The sequence below is a fragment of the Bradysia coprophila genome, assembly GCF_014529535.1.
Source record: "Bradysia coprophila strain Holo2 chromosome X unlocalized genomic scaffold, BU_Bcop_v1 contig_98, whole genome shotgun sequence".
NCBI lineage: Eukaryota > Metazoa > Arthropoda > Insecta > Diptera > Sciaridae > Bradysia > Bradysia coprophila.
Genome location: NW_023503371.1, coordinates 1,305,205 through 1,332,603, shown reverse-complemented (window position 1 = coordinate 1,332,603; position 27,399 = coordinate 1,305,205). Strand labels below are relative to the sequence as shown.

General features: G+C 34.1%; 3 protein-coding genes across 4 annotated transcripts in view; all 3 read right to left on the bottom strand.

Annotated features, from left to right (window-relative positions):
* LOC119070547 (elongation of very long chain fatty acids protein AAEL008004) overlaps positions 1-6,213 on the bottom strand; it is a 41,150-nt gene extending 34,937 nt beyond the window's left edge. The window contains exon 1 of the mRNA XM_037174941.1: positions 5,414-6,213. The gene's annotated coding sequence lies outside the window, so the exon portion shown is untranslated. The remainder of the gene's footprint in view (positions 1-5,413) is intronic.
* Positions 6,214-15,070: 8,857 nt separating this feature from the next.
* Positions 15,071-27,399, bottom strand: part of LOC119070538 (elongation of very long chain fatty acids protein) — a 29,442-nt gene continuing 17,113 nt past the window's right edge. For both annotated transcript variants that reach the window (XM_037174914.1, XM_037174913.1), the window contains exons 2-5: positions 20,562-20,699; positions 16,405-16,593; positions 15,890-16,342; positions 15,071-15,688 (exon numbers count right to left, since the gene is read on the bottom strand). In XM_037174914.1, coding sequence (XP_037030809.1) covers positions 15,542-15,688; positions 15,890-16,342; positions 16,405-16,593; positions 20,562-20,699 — 927 coding nt within the window. In that variant the 3' untranslated portion in view covers positions 15,071-15,541. The remainder of the gene's footprint in view (positions 15,689-15,889; positions 16,343-16,404; positions 16,594-20,561; positions 20,700-27,399) is intronic.
* Positions 18,549-20,536, bottom strand: LOC119070536 (delta-1-pyrroline-5-carboxylate dehydrogenase, mitochondrial-like). The gene has a single exon (XM_037174909.1). The coding sequence runs from the start codon at positions 20,370-20,372 to the stop codon at positions 18,660-18,662; it is 1,713 nt and encodes a 570-aa protein (XP_037030804.1). The 5' UTR covers positions 20,373-20,536; the 3' UTR covers positions 18,549-18,659.

Here is a 27,399-nt window from a genome sequence, read left to right as displayed (position 1 = left end):
GCTGAGTTCAAGAGTTGCCAAAACCGTTCGAAATGGTGGAAAAATTCGGTTTTTTGGACGTTCGCAGTTTTTGGAAATTTTTGGCAATTTTTTGGAAATTTTAGAAAAAATTTACAAAAAAAATCCAAACATAGGCCCTGATCCGCTCAAATAAAATTGAGCATTTTCGTCTCTTCTTCTTTTCTGATTACTCTATTTGTCAATGTTATTTCACACCGCAGTAACTATAGTTTCGGAATCTCGTTGAATTCTAAGAATACATATTTTCAGTAGACCAAAAGATTGGATTGTAATTAGAAATCAAGAGTTGTTTATCAACATGCTTAAAAAAGACGTTATAGTGTTATTTTGTATCAGGTTTCCTATAGGACGAATAAACAAAAGAACGCACACGAATGTGGTAGAACCAGAACATATTATTTTTGTGTATAATTACTTACAAAATATGATTAACATTTCGGCTTGATTTCCACTTACCAAAAAAGTACTGCGTGTGAGATAAAATTGAATTTTTTCAATTTATGTTTTGTTTACTTGACAGCTCGCTCTCTCACACGGAGTACTTTTGTTAAGTGGAAACCATACTGAACGACTAGGAATGTGTATATGCACCTTTACGCAGTGACTCACAGAAATATGGAAGGACAAGTGTATCACATGTCGAACAGTTTATAAATATTTTCGAGTCATCGAAATAATTTCATGAATCCAGTTATTGATTGTAGAACCACTTTGTAATGATTTCAAATAAATCAACATGACTGGCACTTTAAAACTGATCTGTTTTCAATTAAATTTTTTTATCACATTGGAAATGACATGACTCTTAAAGAATCTTTTCAACTTCTTGTTTCCTTGTTATCTATGAGGAAAATATATTGTAGGAACAGCAACGAGACCCCAAGATTAGATTTTCCTTTTTCATCGTTTGTTGCATTCGTTCCACGTGTATCACGTGTGTCTCTTTTGTTGACAACTTGTGGAATGATGTGGAACAAGAAAAAAAACTGCCCAATACATAAACAGTTTAATTACGATGATTGTATAGTGTACAATGTATACCTTTCCAATATTAAAAATATCGATTTAATGTATTCAAATTTGATGAGACTACACCAGTTTCAAGGTCGATCAATATATCTTAATTAAACCAAGGAAAAAACTTCTTGACCCTGAGATGCATAATTTTTCGCTTAAATTTTGTTCCAGCAACGCAACTGATATTTCCATTTCCTTTCTATTTCAAAGAATTTCGTCGTCATATCAGGTGCAATAGTCATTATATTTTATTGGACATGTAATATAAGTGTGTCACACAATGTGACAGTTATTACTAAACAAAATGAACCTAATTGTCACAAAATGCAAAATTTTTCAAATACTTTCCCAGATAGTTATTTCCATTTAAAGGTATTCGTGCTCATAAATGAAGGTTGATTATTGCTCAAGCTACTGGTAATTTGTAAACATATGTCATACGTGCAGCTAATTTGCTACTTTGGAGAAATGTTTCCGTTATAAATTTTTATTTCTGTGTACTTTATGTCAAAACTTTGGTGGTTCAAAGGGGTTGATTGTGTGTGTGTGTGTGTATTAGAGGTATTAGAAAAATGAATGTATTTTGGGATTTCAATTATTTGATTGAAGGGTTCTGTTAGCTCTTCAATTAAAAAAGTCTCGCATCCAGCTAGGTACGGTATTAACACAAAAACGAAAATTTAAGATGACGACAACTAATGATGATGAAAGAATGTGAACGAAGTACAAAACTTATCATTACGGGAATTACACTGTGTGTTTCATGTCTTCTTTTTCCGAACGTAAGCAATTCGATTTTTTTTCTGTTCTGCGAAAAAAAAAACCAAGTAAATAAAGTGAATCATAACTTTCGCTAATTTTTATCAGCAATATAGCGTAGCTTTATTACACAAGTCGTTCGGTTTTAGTTTTTTTTTCAACAACATGACTAGTCATGTGTAGATTGGAGATATGAAAATATTCAGCTATCTTGAAACGCACGGTTGATCGTATATTTCAAACTTGCATGTTCGAATAAAATTTATTTTTCTTTCTATTTGAAAACATATATGAAAAAAATGCAATTTCGGTTCGCATAACCAGCATTCACGCACTTTATTTACTATATTGCAGACGCCCGAACTTTTTTTTTCCGTCGAGTATAGAATCGGCTGTTGTTGCGTTTTTATATAACCTTTATATTGAATTGATTTCTAATTGATGGACTGGCACTTTGCAAATATTTTCCATCATTTCATCGTTATTATTATGCCACTAGGGGGCGATTAGAGTATACGAATTATGTTGTATGGTCGATTCGATGTGTGACAAGAACGAGGCTGAGGGGAACGGACTGACTGAGTGATTTCAATTTTCTGGCTCTTGTTTAAGTATTCTTGTCGCTTTTGTGCAGATGTTCCTAAGAGATAATTTCTTTAAAAAAAAAACATTTTCAGATTTCTTACTTCATCACTCGGGCGGCAAGCAAAAGAATATTTGTTTGAATCTCTAATATTTATAAAAGAAATGGTTTCAAGTAAAATTTTCAAATGACATAGGTTGTGACCGTTCCGAACTGATTTTAAGGCTTGATTTCCACTTATCAAAAAAGTTCTCAGTGTGAGAGACAGAATTGAATTTTTTCAACTTTTGCTTTGTTTACTTGACAGCTCGCTCTCTCACGGCTCTCAGACGGAGTACTTTTTGTTTTATGGAAACCATACTTAAGTAAATACAGGACTATCGAATAAGTATAAATGTCAAATTATTAATCAGTCAAATTTTTCTTCTTTGATACGCTGTACCGCTTCAGTACTATGTTTAGAGTACCACTCATGTTTGAAGAGAGGTGGATTGGCCAAAAATGATTTGTCGGCTGGCGAATTTGGTATTGGGAACGCTTTCCAACGAACCCATACACGCCCGTGTCCTCGCCACCTTACGGAAATGAAATCCGAACTACGAAACCTCATTTTTCGACTTTTGGCCACTTACAACCAGCCAGGTATGGAAGATCAAAAATGTCTGAGACTGGTTTTGGGGCCTAGGCACCAAGGCCTAACTAGACATATATAAAAAAGTCCCGGAAAAAATAGCGCCGATTTCGGTCAGTCGAAATTCAAAAGAATCCCTCAGTAACAGTTTCAATTGTCATAACGCTTGCTGTTTCTAAAAGGTTAAAATCCAAGAAATGATTTTAAAACAGTCCAGATGCCAGACGACTGTATCAGTGTTATAATAACAAAGACTCAATGAATGAGTGACTCAATTGTTGATTGACTGAAGTTGTCCTGTGTCTCTACTCAGCTGACTTAACTGATAAAGATATTTATGTCTGAGCCAATGTAATAGGTATTTTCTCACGTTGCGTTGTATTCAACTCGCGAAAAATTATTTTTTAGACACACTATGCCGACACATCTAGTGGCATAAATAACTATTACATAGCTAGGGTTAAAAACTTAATATGTTGAGTTTACGTGCAAAATATGTTGATCTGAGGCCGAGATCAATAATCACACGTACACGTGGCGTTTCATTTTTATCCCGAGTTATGAGTTTATACGTTCTAAGATATATGCCATTTTACTGAAGAAAGTAAATCACAGTGACAGCATGAAATAATGTCTTATTTCTCTCTGTGGGGAAACACTGCGTTGATCAATAGTACATTACTGTCTTGCCTGGACATTTTTTGTTGAGGTGTGGGGAGGTTATATTTTGAGGCGAATGCGAATGCGAAAAAACGTTTTTGAGCAAGACAGTAATGACGCATTTTTTGGCCGCAAGACAACAAAATCCTATACATATTCCACATTTGTGTAGAGGATATTTCCCAACTCTTATAGTGGTGTAACCGATTTTCATATGCCAAACAACACGCTAAAGTGAAAACGAAAATTCCCGTTGACATTTCAAAAATGCTGTACAAAGTGTGGCTCATCTATACAAATTTGTTGTTTATGTTTACATTTTTCTATTGTTCTCATGATATTTTGACAAGTACCTTTCTTGGTACGTTGGAACGGACAACAAATTTCATTATTTTTCTGTCAACTAATTACAAATCTGTCCAACTTAAAATAAAATTAAATATTTAGTACCTTTAAATATCGCCAAATGATCAATGAATAGTTCTATTTTCAATGATCTTTTAGGTGTCAAAGTTGAAGAAACGTGTATTGGAACGAATGCTTTCAGTCAGTGTCAGTATGTATATTTTATACCACGACGGGCCAAATTTCCCTTTTTTTTTTAGTGTGTGTGAGTCGGCTTCGCCTCGGATCAACCAATTCACAACTAAACTCGATTTTATAACTTTGAGTCCTAGACACACGTAACCAACTGTTACATGAAAAGTCCGGTTTTTGACGCATGTAGCATGTTAAACCATACCACAGTATTTAAAAAAAAAAAAATCCGCACAGTCAAACAACAACAAAGTTTCGCTTAGCCATCATCATTTATTTATTTTCAACCAATTGATGTGAATTGGTTAATCGTAAGAAAAATACCGAATTCATTGATTATATCTGTCAAGAAAGAGGGCCTTTGTAACAAAAACATAAAATTTACGCCGACTTTCACTACATAATCTCTGTCACATTCAATATTCGTACGCAAATAATCCTACCGCAGAGCCTCTTAAATTAGTGTTGATTTACATAAATTATGGTAGACTTGTCTTGTCGATTTACATAATACGATGAATAGAACGAAAATACTTGGCATATTTTTATTAAAATTTCTCATTTATTTCCGCTTTAAAATGACGGAGCACCCTCTTGTCACTGAAGAATGCTTTTGTTTTTTTTTTCGTTCGGAAACTATTAAGTCAGTGGTGCAATATCTCTAAAAACAATCTGAGATAAATAACAGGACTATGATCATAATACTGACCTCAGCTCGATAACCACCTGAGGCGCATTAAATAATATTTTGTTTTGAGTGAACGTGTTATAATAGGTCATTCGTCTGACAACACAAATATCTGATGATTGCATGATCGTAATATAGTTGCTCAAAAGAAGAAGAAAATCAATGTGTTGCCACAGGAGAAATAAGAACCATTGGAACAGCACCGGTAAATTTTTCAAAATCTGATGGCAAAGTCCTAAATTGATAGGAACCCATTGGCGAACATGTTTAGATAAATAGTATCGTGGCTACTAATTTGACTTTTATGTGTGTATGTGTGGTCACTCAAATCTATATAAATTTCCTCTGAAAAACTAATATATTTTTATAAGGGCTGCACTATAGCCGCATCTGTCACATAATATTTGTCAATGTATTTGTATAAATGTGATGTTTCATTTTCTTTTACGAATGTTTTTTCCAAAAGAAAAATTGTAAATAAAATTTGGATAGAAAAATATAAAAAAATGGTACAAACCTACAACACGTCTTCTTGATTTAACTGACAAAAAGTGGGTCAGCTGAATACAGTTTTTTGCGTAACTTATTAGATTCTTTTCCGCTTCAATACGACACACTATTTTTTCTTCAATAAACACATACAAAGTTACGCAAAGCAAAGATAAATAAGGAAATAATTCCAATGATATTCACTTGCCCGCATTCATACGAAAAAGAATTTTAGGTTAGGTCACTGTGTTTTTTTTCTTCTTTCTTTTTTTCTCGTATTTCTTTTATATTTTATTCAACCGGTTAACGGTACCACGGAAAGACTGGATCACTTTTATTAATAATTTTTGTTTCTTTAATCCACGTTCACGCTTTCTTTGCTATATGCTCATTTAGTTGTTATTCCAAAACATCACCCGCAGCACAATTTTGATTATAAAATTAAAATAAACAAAAATAATTAGAAAATCACAGCACATTTAGCGATGTCCATAAAGTTATTGAATTTTTATTTTATTTGAATCAGAAAAGTGTACTCCTACTAAGACTTATCAGTATAATATCGCATCCAAAACACAAATGAATATGAATGGTTCAATGAAAATTATTTTTAATTTGTACGCGTCCACTTATTCATCACCGCACTGATGAAATGAAATAAAATTTAATTTAATTTATTCTCTGAATTTTGCACATTACAAATATTTTTTTTTGGATGAAGTGTGATATTTTTTTTCTTATTCTTGTGATATGAGGGAGCTCCTCTGTCTTGTTCCACGAAAGGTAACTAACTCGACTCAGAGCGCAATCGCAATGTTTTAAATTCCTGAGAAGCAAAAAAAAACTTAAATAAAGAGAGAAGCAGTGCCGGCAGAATGTGAAACGGAGATGACAACACACACACACAATGTGTCATGTTTGCCAGGGATGGACTGAAAACTTTGCAATAATATCATCTAGCCTACCATCAGGCGTTTAAAAATGCGGTCGTTTTGCAAGTTTTTTGTTTGTTTAAATTTTGTATAACGATAGCAGAACAATTTAAAGATTGATATAAGGCGCACATTGAAAAGTGAACTGTGAAAATCAATATCTCGATTCTCGATAAATGCTGCTTCTGTTTGGGTTGACTTCAAGATTCAGTGATTTTCTAAATGGAGGACTGAAACTGGATTGTGTGTCATACAAAATAGTACTCGAATTGGCAGCCGTTGCTACGATCACTCATGCTTGCAAAACAGGTGGCACTGCGTTTACCCCCCTTAGGTTGAATGAATCATAGGGTAGCTGTTTTGAAGGGGAAATTAGATTTAAACAAAGAACTTGCGGGAACTGTCAAACATTAGCGAATGGTTTTTGCCACTGTTTCGATCTGTGAGAAGTATTAAATAAGTCTTTCGACGTTTTGCATTAAAATGCTGCTCAAAAATTCCACTTCTCATCAGGCCATGGCGACAGTGGCAAGGAAATGACAAACCTCTAGGAAGTAGGTCATACCTTTGTACATATACATCTCCAGCGAATCATAAACGGAAATGTTAGTTCATTTTCGTATGAAATTAAACTTCCAAACCATTTTTTCACCAAACATGCTATCACATGCCGGAATGTGTTGGGTTACCACTTAAACTGCCACATAATACAAGTACAAGTGTTGTGTAAGAACAAACGAAGTCAGACTTCCTATGCTCACACTTGTAAATGTGGGAGTTTGATTCTTCACAGAAAACATCTAAATGTTTTTGTGTAATTGGTTAAGAGGTTCCGAGCCTACGCTGAAATTGTAGCCTACATTTCTGCGTTTCGAAATTTTTGATCGCTGATATCTTTTTACGAGAGCCCTTTTTGAAAAATGTACGACCACATTTTCGAGTAAAAATATGTCAGCTTTGAATAAAAAATAAAATTGTCTGTGAAAGTTCCATGTGCTTTGAGAAAAGTGTACCTTTGATGCAAATTTGGGGCATCGGTACAGATAGATTTGAGAAATCAAATATTTTTTTTATAAATTTGTTTTTGACGCAATTCACGCCTTAAGGGCTGTAGAAATTCAAAATGGAAAGTGTAAAATTATTTTTACAAGGAAGCATACAACTCACATGTGTACTTGCTTTGGACGATTGATTTTAGGAACTTTCGCTTGTAAGCCTCACTTCGTTCGGCCTACAACTCGCAAAATTGCCTAAAATCAATTGTGCTAATATCAAATACACAAATGACTATTACTTGGCGCCTTTTGAAGAAAGCCGATTTTAGTGGTTGTACTGTACCTGAGGCGTAGCGTTTTGCAAAAAGTTGGTTAACTTTTAGGGCCTGTTGGTATTAGGGTCTAGAATTGACCCCTAATTATAACGAAACTGCTAATAAAAGTTTATAAAATTCGTTACTGTCATTTTTGGATATTTTCTTCTAGACATGTAAATAGGACGTTACTAAATTGGATTAATAATTACTACTAGAGACTGTAACAATAATTCCGACTTCGAATCCGACTTCACTATACCCAGCGAGCGATGTATTTCAATCACTATGCATCCTAGATTACGCTAGGCTAACCAGGTAAGTGGTAAAGGACAATCACACAAGGAGCTGACCCTCAATTGGCGTACAGTCCGACTAACTACTACATTTAGGTTCAGAATACACATTCAAGAATCCCCTGAGAGATCCACCAATGCATTATAAGTTATCCGATCTCCTGAGAGATTCACCATCAACGAAAAATCGCACTCGAAATTTTGTTCAAAATACATATGCAAATTTTTTCAATCACACTTTCACCGTAAAAAATATATTTCTGATACAGCACTGTGCACTGTCCCTCACACACCGCTCACACCAATAACTTGTAATACACACAAATGAAACATTTATGTATAAAGAATAGGAATGTGAACAAGTTTTTAATGTCAACCAGCATACATACAGGCGGTTCTTATCATAACGTAAAGTATATATAAAGGGGTAAAATGGTTCAACGAAAATATTTATATTTTCTCATTAATTATTTGCGCCGATCTGTACAAAGGTAAACAGCGAATAGAATTCATGCGTTAATGGAATTGATTATTTATTGAAGAATAGCTTCATATATGACTTTGAAGACGGTCATAAGTTATGGACCAGCCTTTAATTGTCTAATATTATTTATATTAGAAAATAGAAAATTGTGAATCTAATGAATCGTTTCGCACAGACGGTGTCACCGCCCATGTTCTGATGATACGGAAAAAAAGACCGAAGCCAACGAATAACGAGTACTTGGCCGGTATACGTAATCGATTGAACCGTGGACTATTCGATGAGCTGGTTGCATTGGATCCCGGATGCAGATTGACATTTGGCGGCGTCCGAAGCAATGTAACAACAAATCTAGAGCAATCTATTCGATATTCGAGTTCGTCATATCGCTACGACGCCAATGAGTATCGGTTGAATGCAAAGCAACGGAAATTCACAAATCCCATCCAACAATCGTTGCGCGCCGAACGTCAACTGATCGTCGACAATACATCGTGCACGGCACACGCCATCAACTTCCTATCATTTGATCTGAAACACTTTGATCGCACTAATTCTATAATGATGAATAGGTTTTTGACCAAATCAAATTTTCGACGATATATAGCGAAGCAGCGAGCTATTGTCAAGATTACGAGAACGTTGGTTTACGGTGCTAGACGCGAAAATGAGCGCAAAGTAGGCATGGGCGATAATAAAAATGATTATCGATAATTATCAATTATCGATAATCGATAATTATCGACTTTTTTTATCGAAAATTATCAAAAAAATATCGATAATCGATAATTATTGATATTTTGATAATTATCAAGATATCGGTAATTCGATATATCGATATTTCGGTCAGAAAATCCGATATTTATCGATATATTCCGATATATCGGTATATTATCATGAATTTTCAGATAAATATCAAAATATCGATATTTTGATAATTATCGAATTTCGATATTTCGATAATTATCGATAATTATTAAATTATCGATAACGATATGATTAGTCGATTATCGATACTTTCTTTCGATTGATATTATCGATAATTTTGAACGCCTCCCATCCCTAGCGCAAAGCTGCAGCGAGAACGAAACGGACGCAACGACGAAACCAGCGTAAACGAAAAAAACATAAAAAACCGAATGCGACTGACAACAAAACTAAACAGAAGCGACCAAAGCGGCAATCCAGTGATCCGAATGTATTAGTATTCGTTGGCAGTACGAACATCAGCCCTATCATAAAGGGATATGTTCGCGCTCCGAGCGGTCTTATCATAAAGGAAATGTCGAGATGGGCAACAGTCGTCAGCGTACACGAGCACAGGAGCACAATGCTGTGTTCGCGTTGCTTTTATCCGTGTATCACATCAGATGGCAGAATTGCACAAGTTGCCGCATTCGCTGAAACCGAGACATCAATGCGGGCCGGAATATTTTGTACCTTGGAATGCATCTTGTAGCCGGCACAAATCCCGATCATCGCTTCAGACATGGGTACAGTTTCGGCAGGTAAGTCCAAGCAGACTACGATTTCATATCACATTGGCAAAAACAATTAATTTTTTCCGAATTTTTCTGTTGTTCATTCTCACACAGAACGGCGAAATCATTCCTATCAAAAAGCAATGCCATAAAACCCCACACAAAACGATGCACGCTGGAACAGCGGCGACTACATCGGCAACAACAGCGAGAATCGATGGTCGGCAACAAATAATCAACAAAATCATAGCCTGCATTCATTCTGGAATTCCAGAATTTAATTATGCCCGGCCTACTAATAGTTTCATTTCCATTGTTATATAACGATAGTGTATATTACGATAGTGTGAATCTAATGAAGTAATATATATGTACCAATCTTTTTAAAATAGTAGATCGACACCCTCTATAATTGCTCTGTAGTAAGGTTATTATTGACAAATAAATGAACATAATCACCCATTGAAAATAGCGGAAACGTAAATTTTTCGCGAGTTTAATTTATTTCCTTTGTTATTGAAATCGAAGCGTCAGGATAGAACAGTCTGGAAAGCTCGAGCATTTGAATGTCATTATACATAGAGATTTATTATTCCCATCTCAAAAGAAGACTAGTGGACGTTTCTTAGGATGTTTCTTACCTCTCAAGGAATTGTCATTGTGGGTACGGTTGGTAAAGAAACGGAAACTGTAGCCATTTGGCTAACGTGCATAAATAGACGAAGACCCCACCGCTTCCTTAAAGTAGGTACCACTACTTAACAACATCTCTTCTATCGCTGGATTTTTGAGAATGGTCTGTAATTTCTTGCATAGATAATAAATTTTTGTCTATACGCCTGAAGATAGTTTGACAGCAGTTGCTAAAGTTGTTTGGGTCCTTCAACATTGGAAAATGATTATCCGAAAATATCATATCTTAAAGCTTCTGCAAGTAAGGACAAATGAAACATAATTATCTGGGCTGAATCGACCAACATTTTTATTTCTTAAAGTTAAAACGTTTGTCCTTTGCCAATTTATAATTTAAGATTTTGTGAAAAAGAAAAAAATTCTACCTCCTGCATGTGGTGCATGTCTCAATGTCTCTTAACACTTACAAACACGGAATTTTAAAAACAGACAGATTTTCTGTTTCTGTTCCTATATTCAAAATTCACAAAAAAAAAAACAGTAAAACACAAAACAGAAAATGTGTCGGTTTTCAAAATTCCTTGTGTGTAATTCTGAATTAAAATCTTTTGAATTTAATTTACTGAAATAATTCTCAGATTTTTTAATGATCAAAACGAGAGAATAATTTTTAATGTGTTGTTGATTCGGAATTATTAGTTATTTATATGCTCTGTGTGGTGAGACTAACATCAGGCCGGAGAGGGACTTTGGGACTAAAAAATGAAATGCACCTGTGTCCAAATGTTTATTTTGACGAGTTGGATTATGATCCACGCGCCTACGGCTTAGGATCACAATCACCAAAATCGTCAAATTAAACATTTGGACACAGGTGCATAATATTCATTTTGGCACCGATAGATAAATGTTTTTTAGGCACGGAACATTTTGTAGACAACACACCTCGTGTGCCTAAAAAAAACCATTTAATCAACAAGTTGCACACATCATTTTTCTCAAAAAAGCTAACGAAAGTTTTTCTTTTCGTCACTGAGTGCAAACTAAATCTCTACAGCTACAGGGTGTATAAGGCTTTATGCTAAAATTTGACTCGAAATATTTTGAAGAGAGGCGAATTGCTTTCGTTTAATTTGGGTGGGCTAAGTCGGAATATGACGAGTACCGGCTACCAAACGTTCAGACTGAAATGACTTATACAATAGGTATATAAGCATAAGCTTAAACCAAAGCGCTCCATTATTTTTCATAATGTCATTGCAAAATTACCATTAAGGCTGTATTGGTATCAAAATACTACTCTATTTGACGTGTAAAAACCTCTATTACCCTGCTAGGTGCTTTGCTGCTACATTTTTTAGGGACTTGCTACGAAAGTAGAATGAAAATTAGGAAAGAACAGGTTGTACAACACTCACGAAGGTAGTCGGCAGCAAAATTTAGAATTTCAGTGAATTTTTCGTCTCGACGGAGGAGGCACTGGCAAATTTTGATTCCATGATGGTCAACTGGTTTGTGTTTGTGAAGCACCCTGGTCTTATGCGTTAACTACCATGTTTATAACACGTAGAGCTCGAATATCTGAGTAAATGAAAACCTTTAGTGGTTGACCATGACCACTGACCATGATCAGAGATGCCAAATGAGTAAAAAAGTATCCATATGTCTTTCCACCGGACTCTAACTTGAGTAAAACGCAACCAATTTGGAAAGCCCTTGTTTTTCGTTTAGTAATGGCAATAAGAAAGTTAAGTTTGAAGATGAGCAAAATCGGTTGAGCCGGTCCAGAGATAAGGTCGGGAAAGTTCTGTGGTGGTCAAGGATTTTCGTATAAATCTGTGGAAATATGCAATCATTTAAGGCCAGAAACGAACACGGAAAATTCGGCAAATTCGACATTTGTTGTGTGCTGCATATATTTGCTGCAGACTGAATAATGTTCCCGTGTGTTGTATTACAATAAACATGTAATATGAATATTTTCAAAATATAGTTCCGGCAACAATATTATTCAGCTCGTAGGAATATTGTGAGGTTCCCAGGTATATATTTGCTGTGTGCTGAATTATATCTTCAAATTAGTTGTGGGATGTATTACTTAACTTTACCTGCATGCCGAATATTGACTAAATGGTACTATCGAACTATACCTGCATGCTGAATATTGACTAAATGAATAAAGTCGTCTGTATTTAGAATGGACTATGCAACAATAAAATTGTTTTAATGAAATAAAAGGAAGATCTCAAGAACATACGCATAAAGATGATTATCAAATCTAATTTTATTCCTTCATTTAAAGTTATTTCTATTTTTACCGAATTAATATGCAATGATAATGTTACATTTATGTATTTCAATAGAAATTTTGACGAACGAACTTTTAAATCCATTTTCGGTGTTAAAGGCTTTTGAAATGTTAACAGAAATAGTTGGTGGTATTCAGCAATAAATGATGGAATTTGTTTATGTACTGTCCGTTTGACAAGAGGATCGCCACGGTTCAGCAGGGGGTTTTGAACATTTGTTTTTTACACGTTGGCACACGTGCTCTTGTCAGATTCAAGATTCCTTTTTACGAAGGTTACGCTGATTATACTTTGTGAAAAAGGCCAATACCTTGCAAATATGTCACATCTTGGACAGAATTTGACACTGCAATATCTGCAACATGAAAAAACTAAATGTTCGAAACCCCCTGAAACCCCGTGCTTCCACCTACGTAATATACACAAACTAGGTGAGCCAATCTTAATTTATTAATTCGCGTAATAGATGCTCACTATTAATGTGAACAGTTTTTTTGTAGAACGATTGAAAAAACCTCTAATTCAGAACCAGGCTCAGAATTAAAATAATAATATCCGATGACATTGCTTAGTGGGGAGAAGTACTACATTTCATAGAAAATAAATTCAATTAAATGTTGTTGCATAACCCATTCTAAATACGGACGACTTTATTCATTTAGTCAATATTCAGCATGCAGGTATAAATATGCTTGTGTGCTGCATAAAGCAAAGTAACAACGGTTCGAAATAAGACTGCCACTATATGCAAGCAGTATAGCAGCAGTGGTAAAGTCGTTGGCAGTCAGAAACTGAGGTTAAGCATCGATGGTCGCGGTCCGTACTTGGGTGGGTGACCGGAAAAAACGTAAGCAAAAAAAAAATTCTGTTAGCAATTTAATATGATGAATTTAAATATAAATCTACGGCTAATAACAAATAATAATAATAAAATTGAAAATAAAAAAAAAAATTTTTTTGAAAAAGTTTTTTTGTTTTTTTTTTGCTAATGCAAATAAAATTGATAAAGTTAATTAAATCAATTTCTTCTATTAAACGATAAATTAGGTTGTTTATTGAATTGAAAAAAATGGCGTCATTTTATATTATAAAACAGGCATACAGCTAAGACTAAGGATAAAAATAATATCCAGCACACAACAACAATATTCATTAGGCGGGCATTGTATGATCCTCAGATCAATATGCAGCACACAACTAATGTTCTATAATCGTGAAGCTGTTCCCGATTTCTTCGTCTGGGGTGCATATATGAGTTTTCCGTGAAGGCTACTGACCCCAATCAAAAATAAGTTGTTCAAAGATTGGCTACTTGGAAGTTAGGATGAAGTTTTTGTCTTTATCGTGAGTAAACTTCATCAGATTTTCATGAATCTTTATTGTTTGAATGGTAATGAAGGTAATATGACGGTATAGTCTTTTCAATTGCCTGACAAAATGGCTGCCATTTTTCTTGGAAAAATGATATATGTCGGTAAAATTGATAATTACAAAAGTTGCTGTAATAATTTTAATGATACATGACATCGACTAGTTGTATTCACGCCATTAAGTGCTCTCGAAATTTGAATTTTGGGTCAATCAGTGGATGAACAAATCAATCGATAATTTCACTCTGATATGGAAATTTCGTGAATTACACATAAACAACGCTGCGTTTAGTTCGGAAATTTACATTTTTGATTTTAGAATTATAACGGACTTGCGGCGTCAATCGCGTACGCTATTCTTACAAGTCACTCATTATGTTTTTAGCCCGAAACGAAGTACTAGAGCCTCATTAGATCACGTTAAATTGGAAGCAAGCAGTAAAAGCGAAGCTGGTGAAGATTTATAGCTGGATTATAGGTGATATTTTCATATTTTTTTCAAGTTTTGAAGTTTGTGAGGCGGAATATATTTGCAAATGATCGCCACTCCACATGCTCCCAGTTGTAGAACTTATGGATTTTGAAGGATCTCTGTGTTTTTTTGGGTTCTCTTTTGGACTTTTTTGGGCTATTGAGGTAGAAGTCGATTAGTTCTTAAAATTCCGCATTCCGCTCCACATGGACCTGGTCCATTGGACCACTCTGCTTCCATTTCTAGAACGTAAGAATTCTAGCGGATCTCTAAGATTTTTCGCTACGCCTTTTTTGTGAGATGAATACTTTTTCCAAAAACTTTACGTTTCGCGTTGGGGCTTTGGCCGCAGTATGATACGAACCATATAGAAATTTTAAAAAAGAAATTGCAGTCCTGTTTTGATTTTTTTTTATTAAAAATAAATTTTGTAGCAAAAATGTTTATAATTCAGAATAAAAGTTCAATAATAATAACAAACTTCCATATTTCCGAGAGAAATTATAATTCTTCAGTAGAACTAAATATTATAAAAACTTAGTTCAAGTTCAGTAAAAAAAAGTTGTTTTTTTTTGCAACCGCACATTAATATTTAAAGTTATAAATAAATCATTCTAATCACTGTCTTCTTATTATATCTAACACATTATAATGGTACTTAAGTAAAAGACAGACACATAAATGTTAAAACTATTTTCTAATAATTAGCGCTATCATACATACACAATTATATTTAAGCATATAATAATGGCGTACGGGAGCTTTCTGACGGTACTTAAAATAGTTAAACGCACTTTAATCTACTTTAATATGTGTACACCAATTGCACCACATTGTCCAGTATACATAACATGAATAGCATTTTTCTAATTAGTTGTTGGACCCAACGAACACTCTCTGCCTTATTATTTCCGCTGTCTTCCCATTTTTGTCGTAGAATTGAGCAACTTTTCCATTGTTGTTATTGTTGTTGTTTATTCCATTGAGCAGGAGTTTTTCTTCCTCTTTTTTGGCCTTCTATGAATTGGGAGAAAATAAGGAACCGATTAATTTCTTGTGACGTGATGGGGGTGAGCTATTCAATTTTTCATTATCATAAATTACTGATATCTAATTCAATACTGACTTTTAAGCTCAAGACCCTATTCCATTCTTTACTCAAAAAGATATTAAGACAGTTGTTAAACTGTAAACATTTAACTGTAAACTCTTTCTTACCTTATCCTTGTACGCCTGTTTGTAGAAATTGGAGAACAGGAAATAGAATAGAACTGCATGGGCTCCAATAAAGTAAGCGAAATAAATTGGATAGTTGCAATCATTTCGGAATAGCAATTGGAAGGCATGGACCATAACGAGCACAAACTGAACCATTTGCAACAAAGTCAAATACTTTTTCCACCACAAATATTTTTGAACTTTTGGTCCCATTGCCGCCAGCATATAGTATGTGTACATGATGATGTGAACGAAGGTATTTAAGAATCCAAAGAATGAACTGTGACCTCCGGGAGTGAATTTAACGCCCCACCAAACCGATGCTGGCATAATACCGTGATGAATAACATGCAATGTGGACACTTGATCGTAACGTTTTCGCATAACAAAGAATATTGTGTCGAAGAATTCCGTAAATTTCGAGAAGTAGTACCACCAGCAACCGCTTGCCATCTATAAGAATATAAAAAAAAATATTAAACATCGGTTATGGTAATGATTTATTGAATCTTTACCCTCATAGCTTCCGGCGATCGGGAGTAATCAACCGGTTGACAAGCATAACTATAGGTGGTTAGCCATCCGGACACACATGCTTCATAAAATAGCCAACAACTGAAGACCACTTGAATGAAATTGTATACAATGAGTACCTCGCGCAATTTGAACGGTTTTCTATCTTCCATTAATTTTGGACCGAGAACCTGAAAACAACAATAATTGGATGTTAGACTTGCTAATCATATTCATTGGACGATTATGATACTATGGATAAAACTTGGAGAATATTTTTCCCATATTTTCTCAAATTTTCCTATGTTTTCCCTAATTTTCCCAAATTGTTTTTTTTTTTTGGAAAAATTTGGGAAAAAATAGGAAGTTTTTCCAAACATCCAAAATTGGATGTACAAAGGATTTAGGATGCAATAGTGTCTCCATCGAAATTTAAATTGGGAGTTCGGAACGGTTTTCGTACAATTAAAATGACCACCTTGACCTCTATTATTAAAATAATTATTTTGATGGTCGACAAAAAGCGATTTGTAATATAGCCACAGCCACATTTCTATCATAGATTTTGCAAATGTTGGCAACTGGGCCTATATTATTGATAAATTGTATTGACCGAATCTACTGAAATCTACCGAAAATAACTAAAATTTTCCGACTTTTTTCCCGTAAATTTCGGTACATTCGGCAATAAATCTACCAATAATAGGTCCTGGTTGGTAAGAAAGAATTTTGTTTGGCCTTTCTACCTCCATTAATAAACAATGAACACATGATTCCAATCTCAGATCCATATTACTCATCTTCTTTTACCAAACGATACAACAAGAGAAAGTAATCGCCAACATATCGCTACACATTCTACTGCACAAAATAGCAACAACTTGATTATTTATTAAATAACTTCCACATTATGTAAGCATAAAAATGCCATACTGCATAGTCATCGAATTGCAACAATGTAATTTCATTGACCTTGCACTCTTATCGGTGTAAATCAGGGCCACTTACAGAACAAAAATTCAGCGAAGTACATCAACCTTTTTGTATGCATAAAGGTAAATGCTTCAAGCGGCTATTTATGAATGACGTCCAACGCTAGGAGGAGGTGTACAAAAACCGGATGTAATTGGATAGAGGGAAGGAGAAGTCAATCGATATAGGACAACAAACACCAATATTTCCAATGAAATGGTACTTTGCTCTGTGGTTTGTATATTTTGTATTTTCTGACCACTTAAAGATGAATTGTATTGGTCGCAAAAATCTATTCAGAAAGCCTTGCATTTCATTAGGGCGAATGTTGAGAAGGTTTATAGTGTGAGAAATTGATGAACATTAAACAATATTTACACAAGAAGAAACGTTTCCAACATTTGCCCCGTAGGTATACAGCGTAGTTACTATCAACCGATGCGACACATACTAAAAACGAATTTTTGAAAGAGAAAATTGTCGAACCTGGACCTAACTTTCAAGAGCAAAATCGGACAACACAGAACAGTAAGCGGGTATCACCAAAAAATAATGGATGTAATTTATGAATGGTACCTAAGTAATGAAATGAAGCAATGAAGGTTTCCGTCATTATTCTTGCGATGTTATTGATGAGCGAAAGCATTGATAACGGTAGCCAGTAATTTCCATCGTAATTTTGATCACATTGTGCGGACTGACGTCATTTTTTATTGTTATAACCAATTTGGGAGAAAATACCGAAAAACCAGATTGACGTCAAGCTAATAACATCTCTTAAAAGAATGAAATATATCTAATTATCGAAGCAGTTCTCGGAATATATCATCCGATGGCATTTACGTGTTCGATAGCATTGTTCGTGGTCAATCAACAATATTAACGAAATGATGGTGATCGAGATGCATTGAAATAGAACGTAGTGAAGATTTTCTCTTTGTATCGAAACTCCGGCCGAAGGCGAGGGTGCAGGCACAACAGCTGAACAAAATGTGTGTTCACCATGGCCCATTATGCAAAAGAAAAAGCAATTTATGTAAATTACGATGTTGTAATAAAGTTCATTCCATTGAAGTGGACAAGACTATTGAAGTGGAGAGTGACATCATTTAAATTATTCATTTTTATGTAAACGAGGCAAAATAAAGACAAATCCAGCACAAGAGACACAAAAAAAAAACTACAAAAAATTTAATGAAAACAATTTACATTTTTTTGTAAATCAACACTAAAAACCGTCGTTGCTGTACATACTCCAATATTGTCACTCTGAATCTGAATTTATTTACTTCTTCAACATATATGGGTAAGAGACATCTCCGGACGGTGCGTGGGTTTGTTTGATAGTCTGCGGTGAGGACCATCTTAACACGAAAAGTGGTCCACCAGCTTTGTCGTTAGTGCCGGAAAGGCGAGCCCCACCGAACGGTTGCTGTCCAACAACGGATCCCGTTGACTTATCATTGATGTAGAAATTACCAGCGGTCATTCTAAATTGATCGCATGCATATTTAACAAAGTTCATGTCGAGTGCAAACACCGCTCCCGTTAACGCATATTTTGATCGTTTGACTAATTTCACAGTTTCGAGAAGTTCATCATCGTCGTACACATAAATACAAAGAATTGGTCCGAATATCTCCTCTGTCATGAGTTTATCGTCTGGATCGGTTGTCACAACAATTGTGGGTTCCACGAAATACCCCTTCGATTTATCTCGATTACCGCCGCCAATAATCTCTAAAGTGTCTGTTTGCTCTGCATGCTCTAGGTAACTATTTATTCGATCAAAGGACCTCTCATCGATTACAGCCGACGAGAATGCGGTAAAATCTCTCACATCTGTGATTTTCAACGCCGATCTCAACTCCAACAAATCGCGTTTCATTTCTGGCCACAATGATTTCGGGATGTAAGCTCTCGAGCAAGCTGAGCATTTCTGACCACTGTACTCGAAGGCTGATCGAATTGTGGCCGCAACAGCTGTAATACGATCGGCTGACGGATGGACGAAATGGTAGTTCTTACCGCCGCACTCACCAATGAGTCGTGGGAAATTTTTGAAATTGGAAACGTTTTCACCGACTTCTTTCCAGAGATTTTGGAAAGTCTGAACCGAACCGGTGAAATTTATTCCAGCAAGGTCAGGTGATTGTGTTATCAATTCTCCAAATGTTGGTCCATCGCTTGGAACAAAATTAACTACTCCTGGTGGTAGACCAGCTTCTCTCATAATTTTGAAAATTGTCCAATTGGAAAGAATAGCAGTGTCGGATGGTTTCCACACAACAGAATTGCCTGTAAGGACTGGCGTTAGTGCTAGATTTCCACCAATTGCAGTGAAATTGAATGGAGTAATAGCAGCAACGAAACCCTCAATACCACGCAACCGAAATGTATTTTTTGACAATTCCGGATTTGGGCTGAATGGTTGATAGTTTAGGAAATCCATGAGAAAATAAGGATTCCATCGCATGAAATCAATCAGTTCACATGCAGCATCTAATTCAGCCTGGATAACCGTTTTTCCTTGTCCGAGCATTGTGGCAGCATTCAATTCATACCGATAACGATATGTCATTAACTGTGCTGCCTTCTCCCAAATACGAAAGCGTTCTTGATATGAGGTCCTGTCCCAATGCCTTTGGGCCTTTGTAGAGGTTTCCATAGCCAATTTTATTAGACTCTCATCCGCATGATAGAATGTTGCAATTTTATGTTTATGATCGAAGGGCATGACTTGGGATTGAATGGATTTTGTTCTGAACTCTTTTGTACCGATAACGATTGGAATATCTTCGCATGAATGTGACATCTGTTCTAGGGTATATTCCAATTGCAATCTTTCCCTACTCTTAAGTTTGTAGCTGAGTACAGGTTCGTTGAATATTCTTATGCTTGGCAGTGGCAGTTTGGGAGTCATAGAAGACATAAAATTGCGTTTTGAGTTGAGCGCAACGACCCGACCGAACAACTTTAGGTAATGAAGGAACGTCATTTTAGATATTAGAATGATATTAGAACGCCACAAAATTAGGACACGGTAATTTTTAAAGACTGAGACTGCTTTGATCACATTCTGTTAGAATTGAATTCACACCAAACCGAATAAAAACGGCACCCGAAAAGTAATGGATAGTATATTTCAAGCTGAAAGCTTATTAGCCTATTTCCATACAAAACTCACCTTAACACAGTATGCATAAGTTAGACTAATTGCTATTGTGGGGAATGGGGAACTCATCAGCAACCAGTCTCTCGTTCTTGGATCTGATTTATTATCCATGAGATCTCTCCATCCTTCATATATTGCCATAAACGCCATCTGAAAATCAATAAAAAACGATTTTAAATCAATTGTAAATATTGCAAGCTAACTGTTTGTGATAAAAATAGAATTTCAACTTGAATGAACAATCGGTAAATGACATGACATGTTGAAATATAATTATTCAAAATATTTCGCTGAGGGCGTCGAAACAAGTGCTTGAATTTAAAAAAAAAATGTCTAGTCGAAGTCAAAACTTTTGCTAAAAATGTCTGGAATATCCCAATTTCATTAGCATGTCAAAACTGACACTTCCATATTGAGTATACGCAAATAGAATATTATAGAAGTCAAAGCTTTTTGCGTATTATATTGCACAATTTTAATTATCCACTTTTTGCTACTTTGTATCAATGTTCATTTGATATTAAATACGTAAGAGACTTTTGATTTTATAAATGTTTATAGATCGGATATTCATTTCATTAATTTTTTTTTCTTTCTAAAAAATTAAGTTTTACATATTCGTGCCTCGTGTAGCTCCAGTTTGTTAACAATTCGAATGAGCTACAATCGAAATTTGTCACTGGATGCTTGAACGCAATATAATATTTCAAGTGATAGTCAATGAAAAAATTATTAAAGCGAAACTGATGGGTCCTGGATGTTATTGGTAAGAAACGGAACGTTAGTAATCATTTCTCGCTATAAAATCAACAGTAACAGTGACAATTCGAGTAGGTTTCGGACTCTTAACCTATTACAGACAGCAAGCATATCAACAATTTTACTATAGGATCTAGTACTTCAACAGATTTATTTCAAATCTTTCACTTCATTTTTTTAAACATGTCTTTATGCTATAAAAGACCTCATTAGTCAGAGCTTGTCGTTTATTCCTGAAGTCGGTGTCGATAACGTCCGTCTATAACAGGTTAAATCTCACACTGAATCACAGATTTTGTTCTTGATTTGAAATCTGTTTGGCGATGACATTTTTCATTATTTCAATTTATATTACAATGCAAATTGAAGCTAATCGGATAACTGAATATTAAATGATTTAAAAACTTTGACAAAAACGAGGATCGCATAGCGTTTTCTCATTGTGGTAGCTGCAAACAAAATGTTTTTTTTTAATTAGAAGAAGGCGAACTGCAGATACTTGTTATGGTTACAACAAAGTGTGAATCTCACTTAAATTAGTGTATTTCATACTCCTACTTCTAACATCTAATAGGCACAAGGAAAGCTTCTTACATTTTTATACGTTTTCTATTCAATAATGCGAGCGCAATATATTATCTAGATTCTAGAATGTTAACTTAATAACTGAATTAAATGTGTTAATTTTTCGTTAGACAACATTCATATTCATATTCATATTACCGTCGTCATATCAGATTAGCGAACTTGAATGACTTATATGTCCATACCCACAATTAAAGCGTTTTATTGTAATCAGGGAAAATGATATCGCTTTTTTTATAGTGGTATAATAAAAGCGGGTAGAACGATTTCCGAAGTACCAATTACGATTTTTTATTGCCGCTAGAATCGGAGAACATTGTATGAACATTATATGAACATTGTTAATTTATCAATAATTATCGAAAAAATGCAGAATTTAAATTGTTTCCGATTATAAATTTATATGCTCGTCATAATTGATTGTTTCTGCTGGTTTTTTTTTTTTGTCACAATATTCTACCCGTCCTTGAAATAAATGTATGGAATGAAAATAGTTTGCATAGTAAAATAATTTTATAAATTGAATTAAAAACATTTATCAAGTTTTTTTGCAGTGTGGCTTACAGTCTAACAGTTTGCGCTCGTTACATTCTGCGTAAAAAGAATTAAAAACCAAAATATGTTAATTTTGAACGTTTCAATTAAAATAATTCAGCAAGTACAATTACAGACCAAGCAACTTAATCAACAGAATTTATTCAACATTCGCATAATAATTAATTTACTGGATTTTTGTATCTGATTCTAAATTAGCTGTTAATTAGAATAACAAAAAAAGTGCCAAAGTTGAAAGTGTTGGTCTGATATTCTAAATTCTATTTAAAGTCGATAGAAGAAGTTTTTTTTATTTTGTTTAATGTAAGTTCAGAAATCAAAGTTCTGAATAGGCAATTGGCATACATAAATATGATAAAATAACCTTGTATCGATATTGGTATTCAGTTATTTTCAGTATTCAGTTAGACGACTTTGTGATGTAACTTTAAGTTGTGGGTACGGAATTTTTTATTATTCTTTGAACATTTTACAGAAAATATTCTTTCTTACTAGTGGAGAATTCTTGGCTTTGCTTAGGTCAAAAATGTACTTATCACGAAATTGCATTCAGATTCTGGTTTACATGAATGTACAATTTCCCTTGTGAAAAATTAATTGAAAGAAATAATTTTTTTCGCAAAAATATTTTAAAGTTTTAAAGTACATTTTTGGTCGAAACATTTAAATGGATTTTTATCGAAAAAAGTAGTGATATGGATGTTTCTCCATTTGACCAACAATGAACCATTCGATTTAAAGAATGTATTGGTCAAAAATATGTCACTAAGTCCTACAATCTTACAATTCTTTGTTCAAGCAACGCTTCAACATTACCATCTGTAGCAACATAACTACTAGCCTTTCAATTTTGCATGTAAACTTATAAGTTGCTCAACATGGCATGATTCTGTAAACCAAGAAATAAGGTGGAATTTTGACAGCGTCAGAACGAAGTTTGTTTGCCAGATAGAGTATTGGTTTCACCGGTTTCACACATTAAAAATTTTCATATGTGAAAAAAAAAATTATGTCAACTGACGTCGAATAACGCATGGAATTTGAATTTTTTAAAAGTATTTCTTCACAAACATTAATCTTTAATATAGATACTTAGTCAAACCACTTTCAACAATCGTGCTGAACCCTAAAAAACGAAAAAAACACAATTTTATCACTTGATAGAACTGTTTAATCAATTTACATACAGAATGTAAAATTATTTCTCAAAATGTTTATTCTTTGTTTATACTTTGAGTGACTTGCAACATCAGGTTGTTGATCCACTATTAAGTGCGACATAACTACAAAAAGGACAATAATACGAAAGAAGAAAATTAACCATTCTGCTGCAGCAATTTCATTCTTAATGATGCATTTATTGACGTCATGGTCAATGGAATTTTTTCATTTCATATGTAAATAAAACGAGAAAATCAGCAAAAAAAATAAATAAGTGGTGGATATACGCAATCCGAGTAAACATACTGCAACTAAACCAGTCTCATGCACATGATAATTTATTTCTTTCGATTTGTTTTTTTGTTGTTGTTTCGGTGACTTTTTTCTGTTTTATAATCATCCAATAAACACGATATCATGATAAACAGCAACAACAAAAAGAGGTTCTAAATGCCATAAATTTAAATTAATCTCACAATAAATTCATAATTAACCAAATATATTCCACGATGACTTGAAGGAATCTTATCGAAACCGATAAAACATTTTTTTGGATCGTCGGTCGGCATTAGTTCCTTTCAAAACATGTTTGATATTTGATTTATTCAACCAAAGGACTTTTTTCTTTAAAATTCGACATTTCGCTTTTTTACAATTTCGGGACATAATTCTCACCTTTCTGCGCGCGCAACAATCATTTCATACTTTATTGATGATACGATGTCTTTATTTAGAAAAATTCTAACTTGAGCCAAAATTTGAACCCCCAAAATCAAAACAAAAAACAACTACATTTCTAAACGTTTCATGTAAACTTCAAAGGTGTTGCGCAACCCCTAAATCACGTTTTTTGTTTAGTTCTTTAGTATTTGATACAGACTAGACAACTGCATTCCGTCGAATGTTCTGAATTGTTTTTAAACGGAAATAGGGGTAATACTTAGTGATTCTTACTCAAATCAGATCTATTTGGTGATTTATAATTCGGTTTAAATAGTTTACATGTCATCATCATTACGTAAGTTAGTATTTTGCACTAGAACGACGCACTGCAACCATGGCTGATTGTAGTGACAGCTGCCAAATAGAGTTCTATTTGTATGAAAAATGTTTCCACATTTTGTACAATGGCAAAATTTGTTTGACATTCTGTCCAGTACCACTCATGCTTAAAGTGCGTTGACCCGATCATTCGTTTTCCCTTTATGATGGTATTTTATCGCACACAATGTTTTGTTAACCTCGGCTTCGCCATTGGTTGACATCTGACATCGAATGCGATAAAGTACCCTCCTACGACAATTGGCAAATAAATAACTCTTTTGATGATATCAAATCTACCAAATAAATTTATATGTAAAATAAGAGGACAGCTATAAATTCCGTGGGATCAGGCAGAGAAAGAAAGAACCAAAATCAGAATTAGTTGGCGTCATTACAAAAAAACATTGAGTCATAAGCACTATCGTACAAAGTCTTATTTCCCTTGGACAAATCTGTTATTTCGAAGTTCCATAGGTCTTAGAGGTCACAGCTATTACTGTTGAAGAATTACCATAGAAATCTGTACTTCTAAGGTATTGGTGTTGTTTTAAGAAATAGTTGGTATACTGTCGGAGAAATATAGATTTCGGGTTTTTTAGAGATAGCATCATTTCTCAAATTCTCTTATTTATTCCAGTCATTCCAATGATTTTCATTGAAAAGAACTGGCGCGATTTGTGGATGTTCCCTTCAGTGAACGTAAATTATAATTTAATTTACGTTGACTGGTGCCCTCCCATTTTTTTTTAAATTTAAATTATGTTCATTACATTTCTGGAAATTATTTAGCTGTAGTCACATAGGGAAACCTGACTTAAATTGAGTTTTGAATGTATGAATGAATGTACAGATTTTTCTTTCTGTCAATTCGTAATATGACTTTAATCGAAAGGCAATCTTAAATGAATATCAAAAACGGTACCTTAGGATGCATGTCCGTCTAAATTGTTTACGTTTAATGGAGACAATTGAAAGTTTTATGATTTTTATAGCCAATGCGTTCAGTATATTACAATCTTTTTTTAATTAAGGTTTATTATCATTCTCATTTTATGATTATTGGATGTAATTCGTTAAGTTCATTACATTTAAACATTGTGAACACAAATGGTTAAAATGAGCACTGGTTTTATAATATTGATTTCTGAATCGATAAAACAACTATACGAACAAAAGCCTTCTCAATATGACATAAAAACTCAAAGTTCATGATAAGTATATTGAAAAGTCGATTTTCTTCGTTTCATCATTTATTTATTTCATCGGATACCTGTCCTGTTTAAGTATTTAAGTTAATTATAATTGTCTCGATTATTGAAACCACATTATCCTTACCCAACAGTCGAGTAACCACACAAAATTTAAGATTCCATTTTTCAATTGTTAACAACATTGTCTCACTACCAAAATTTGCATTCATAGCGAAGAGTGAGCCGAGTGAGTTATAGGTGAAGTGGGATATAAGTCCATCTCTAAGAGTAATTATACCTAGAGAGGAAATTTTGAACAAGATTACGTAAAATACGTGGTCCCAACATAAAATACAAAATGTTTATTGGTATGTGTGTTTGTCCTCTTAATTAAGAGGGCAAATTGAACTATCAAAAACGCAATAGGGTCAGCGTATACATGTATTTGTGTAAAAGTATACGAAATGTGTATCTTATACAAACTGATGTTGGGACCACATTCCGTCGCACAAATTTCCTATCTAGTTATAATTACTCTAAGGTCCATCTAATATTGCTTGTGTATTGATGATTTTTTTTTCATATTTATTTTTATTATGGTTTCCAAAAATGTAACCAACTAAATTGGTAATGATTGCAGTTTTGCGCTCATTCTAAATGGAAATAATCTCTTTTACCATAATTGATCATTTTTTTCTATATTGATATGAAAGTTTTGGCTTAAAAAAATACTTTAATCGACTCCAAACTAAAATGCAAATCTTTTTTTTTATGTAGCCAATAAAAATGTTTTATGTTATACGGAATTCGTTCATTGACCAAATAGAGATTGATTGAGATTTAAAAATTCGTATTAAAGAAGAAAAATAAGAAGTGCATATCGATCCATTTTGGCTTTGTATAGGACAAAATTACTTTTCATGTTGCACTTAAGCACATTTGAGCTAAACTGCTTAGTTATATCTTGACCGCTAGGAATTATTATTGCACTTTTTGGACGGGCGTATGACTCGAATGGAGGCTTTAACTAGTGGCTATCGTAACAGACGAAGTGCAATAATAATAACTCCTAGCGGTCAAGATGACGTTTTACCTCACAAGTTTACGACTATAGTGTCACGTAACAGCTCAAATGTGCGTAAGTGCAATTTTCAATGAAATTTTGTCCTATACGCAGCGAAAATGGATCATAACAAACAAATAAAAATGCCAAGGTTTCCAGAAAAAAGGGGGATTGATGTGGGCATTTGATTTAACATTGGTGACGACTGTATACAATGAATATTAATGGTTATTGCTGTTGTACAATGAGGATGCGTTTTTTAAACAAAAAATTTCAAAGTGATTCGACCATATATATGTTTGCGTAGACTATGCAAATGTGTTTTTCTTTTTCTTTTTAAACTTTTCGATTGAATGTAAAGTATAAATGAATTTGAATGGGCAAAATGTCATCATAATTATCAACTTGACCCAACGAAATATGCGAATTTTATTTGCTTCCAAATAAATGTTTGCACAACTACTGTTCGATTTGGCAATATCGTGCACGATTA